This window comes from Austrofundulus limnaeus, unplaced genomic scaffold, assembly GCF_001266775.1.
Source record: "Austrofundulus limnaeus strain Quisiro unplaced genomic scaffold, Austrofundulus_limnaeus-1.0 Scaffold79, whole genome shotgun sequence".
NCBI lineage: Eukaryota > Metazoa > Chordata > Actinopteri > Cyprinodontiformes > Rivulidae > Austrofundulus > Austrofundulus limnaeus.
In genome coordinates this window covers 1,351,018-1,355,253 of record NW_013952481.1, presented here as the reverse complement: position 1 = coordinate 1,355,253, position 4,236 = coordinate 1,351,018, and the positions used below count along the sequence as shown (strand labels likewise).

General features: G+C 42.6%; 1 protein-coding gene across 2 annotated transcripts in view; it reads left to right on the top strand.

Moving 5' to 3' along the window:
- The window catches only part of LOC106519564 (uncharacterized), a 15,899-nt gene extending 13,612 nt beyond the window's left edge, over positions 1-2,287 (top strand). For both annotated transcript variants that reach the window (XM_014011284.1, XM_014011285.1), the window contains exon 10: positions 746-2,287. In XM_014011284.1, the coding sequence (XP_013866738.1) occupies positions 746-1,156 (411 nt within the window). In that variant the 3' untranslated portion in view covers positions 1,157-2,287. The remainder of the gene's footprint in view (positions 1-745) is intronic.
- Positions 2,288-4,236: the final 1,949 nt, after the last annotated feature.

Below are 4,236 nucleotides of genomic sequence, written 5' to 3'. Positions count from 1 at the left end.
ATGATGGATGGATGGATGGATGATGGATGGATGATGGATGGATGGATGGATGGATGATGGATGGATGATGGATGGTTGCTGATGCAGTTACATTGTAAACCTTTTGATCTCTGGTCAGCTTCCAGAGAAACTTCTTGTAAAAAACACATAAATTAAAATCCAGTCTAAAACAGGACGGACATTAATCATCCCAGTGATGACTCAGCAGAAACCAGCTGCAGTTTAAAGCCACCAAAGAGCTGAGAGTAATTAAAAACTAATCAAGCTGCCAGCACTGAGGTGGATTAAACTTTATAAATCAGACCTTTTGTCAAACTGAAAGAAGAGCAGGAGTGTTCAGAGGTGCAGGGAGCGTTTCAGTCGGCTGATTAGAGTCCTGAYATTTTAACGTCAAACTGAAAGGTGCTTTTTATTTTTAGTTTCAATTATTAAACAAAGCTCTGCTCTTTAAATRGAAATTCACTGACATGGTGCATTTTTTCTACACATCTGCTCTGTGGGCGATTGGTTAGAGCCAAAGCAATAAAGATAAAAAAACAATACTATACATTTACATTCTTGTACTTTATGTTTCTGWTGTATGAAAAGAAAAATAAGAGTTGGCTGCAGAGAACATCTATAAATATAATCGTAGGGATGTGTACATGAATTATTCATATTGGTGGTTTTATGACCTTCTTTTGCTTCCTTTCCTTCCCTTTCTCCTCCACACACCTTCTTACTTTCATCTCCTCTTTCCCCGTAGGGCCTGGAGGTGTCCAAACCAGGCCGCTACCAGACCCTCCCCTCCGACAACTTCCTGGATATGAACGACTCCGGRGTCGAGTTCAGCCACTCCGGCTTCCCTCAGGACAGCGACACCGAGGCCGTGCTGACCTACGCCTCCCACAAGCCCCTCCTGAACGCCGCCTCTCCTCCGGCCGTGACGGAAGGAGCGCTCTCCAACAGCCTGGAAGCCACGGCGGCCCCCGACGGCGACCTCAGCGCCATCCGGACCCCCGACTCGGCCATGAGCGCCAGCCCCGGCTCCCATCCCCGCTCGGCCGCAGCTGCCACACCTGATGGCGGCCCGCACGGCGCCCCTGGAGGCGGCGCCGCCGAGTCCGACTCAGCCAAGACAGATGGAGGGTCAGAGGGCGGAGAGGGTGGTCTGTAGGATTAATCAGCTCCGAGCAGCTGACAGGAAACACCAGGGGGGTGTTTTTGGCACCTCCTTCAAATGTGGCAGGAGTGGTTTTCACACTGAAACACAGAGAAGTCCTTAAATCCCTGCATCTGAAAACATCCCAGACTAAACGGAGGTTGGTGGCYGAGAAGAAAGGGCCTAAAAAAAACAGCACAATATAGTGTTAAAGTCACTTTGCACAGAAAAAAACAAAACATCCTCACTGTGTATCAAAAGAGAAAAAGAATCTTGTGCGTATCAGTGCATGCATTTTATTAAAAACTGATGAGATTTAGAGGAAAATACAGACGTTAGAATAGTCTGCATGTAAATTAAAACAAGTAAAAATAACAAGATCCAATACAAATACTCAAATTAAAAAAAAAGAGAAAATGACAAAGGTTTGACAGCCAGAAAGCTTCACAAACAAAAACATTTGTGCTTCAGGGCGGATCTCAGTGTTTTTCCCGCTGACGGCACTCAGACTCTGCAGTGATAGCGTTTCAGTCCGCCCCCACGTCTCCATTATTAACAGCACGATCGTGTCAGCGAACGTCCCACGGCTCGGCTTGTTTCAGCGCTCGCTCGCTGGAAAGAGCTGCTCGAGGTGCTGCTTCTCTAAAAACCTGCAGGCCGGAGCCAGATCAGACCGACCGAGCTGCTCGTTTCCCCCGTTGTTTCATACGTGAGGCGTCAAATCTGGCACATTTCAAACCTGTTAAAACGACTGTTCGTTCATTCATTCATTCATTCATTCATTCATTCATTCATTCATTCATTCATTCATTCATTCATTCATTCATTCATTCATTCATTAGAACATTCAGATAATCAGATGGAGCAGATCTTGAGAACATAAGTGGATTTTTTGAAGGCGAACCAAATCCCGAACAGCCAGTGGCGGGGCCAGACATTTTTCCCAGGGGTGGTCAGACTGGGACCACTACTCACACAGGGGTGGTCAGACTGGGACCACTGCTCACACACTGGGACCACTACTCACACAGGGGTGGTCAGGAACATTACGTGCTTTTTTCACCTGAGGGTTTCTGCAGATCTTTGTGTTTTGTTTATGTCCTCATGTCCTCATACAGGCAGTGACTACCTTATAAACATGGCCGTCAGAGCCATTTTAAAAGTGGGGGGACACACTGTTGGGGGGGGCCGGGGGTCCTCCCCCAGAAAATTTTGGGCAAAATAGATGCCATTTCCTGCATTCTGATGTATTTTACCAGGTTGTTAAACATACTTTTACCTACATAAATTAACACTTGATTTAATTATTTCAGAGACAGATTCTTCATTAAACTAGATTCCATCATCCTGTTTAAAACTCCCTGCTGTATCTGAGATAAGATTAATTAATGCGTCACAATTTATCATATCCAATGACTTTAGGGGTGCCTTTTACTTTCATATTGTTTATTGGATTAGTTTTAATTGTAACACGTCATTTTGCCAAATAATGATGACCCTCAACTGCATGTTTAAAACTAACATTATAAGTTTTMCCCAATGAATTTAGTGAATTTATGGATGGACTTTATGGACTAATTTATGGATGGAATTTAGAGGGGTGTTTCAGTATTTCTGATTTAGTGATAGGTGTACTCATAATAAACACAGAGCATCATGCAGCCTTCATAACATAAAATGACACTGTTATGTTGACAAAACAAAACAAAACAAAACAAGAACATTTGTCACCATAAGTCCAAATGTTGACACCATAAGTCAGATTACAGGCTTAGGTTCTGTATATAAAGAAAACCATCACTTACTTGTCATTACTCTTCTTCAGTGATAGAGCTTGGTGATGTTTCAAACTGTTAAACACTGCCACCAACTGTTCAGGAGGATTATTACACCCCTAAATGTTGTTTCACTGAGTACAGCAGGGTGGCCAATGGAGTGGCCAAAGATTTGTCTGTGGTGGCCATGGCCACCCCTGGCCACCCCCTGGCTCCGCCCCTGTGAACAGCCAGGAGAGATACAAGACGATTCAGGGAACAGAAAATTAAATGGGCTGCAAAAGTCAAACTTTAAATATCAAAGCAAACGTTCAKCTTACAGAGCTCACATTAAGCAAACATTAAACAAATATTGGCGTCTGTTRGAAACGGTCTATGACTAGAACAGTAGGAAACTAGTTTTTGATTGTTTGGCGACTGTAACAACAGTGAAGCGTGTAAACAAACAGTTGTTGTTCTGCTGGTGTGCTGAAGATGTTTGCAGTTGCAGGAAACACAAAGATGTCAACAACCACTACGTTCTTCCCACAGGTGCGCCTCTTTTGTGACCATTAGTGACGCAAATGCAAATTATTCTGTCTGATGAGCCTGCCCTTATAGTTTCTGCGTAAATGTCAGGTGAATCCATTAAATTAGCTGTAATTAACGATGCAGGTGTGTCTGTTTGTAGCTGGGATCATCCTGTTTTTGTCAAAGAAAATGTTGGTGATTCTGTGACAATTTAACAGTAATTAATTATATATGAGTTGAAACAGTGAGGGAAAAAAACGTCAAAAAGTCACAGATTTAATTAGATGAAGTTCTCGACTTAGCAACTGCTCTTGGCTCATTAGTTCCTCTTCTCAGCTGTGAATGAGGGTAATTCAGCTCACCTGAGAGAGAGGGGTTTCACAGTGCTGAGGAAACATCACATCACTGTCCTCACTGATGGTCTGAGAGCTGCAGCTGTTCAGGAAGCATCGATTCCATCTCCTGCCTCACAGCAGTAAAAGACTCCCAACAGTCCCATTTATACATCCCATCAATATCTGTTAGCATCAAGGCTAGCTCACAGCTCACACTGTAGGACAGTTTACAAACATCTTTAACCTGAAACCCACAAAATCTAGCATGCACTTTCTTCAAAACATGCATTGGGTTCATTTTTTAAATTAAAAATGGTTTCAAAATAAGAAGCAGCTATTATAAATAAACATTGATCTGCAAAATAATTATATATTTTTTCTTATTCTGGAATATAAAACAGATTAATGTGACTGAATTGTTCATTGTTATGTTTGTTTAATCAAAAAAAATGCATCCATAATTAATTCTGGCTGA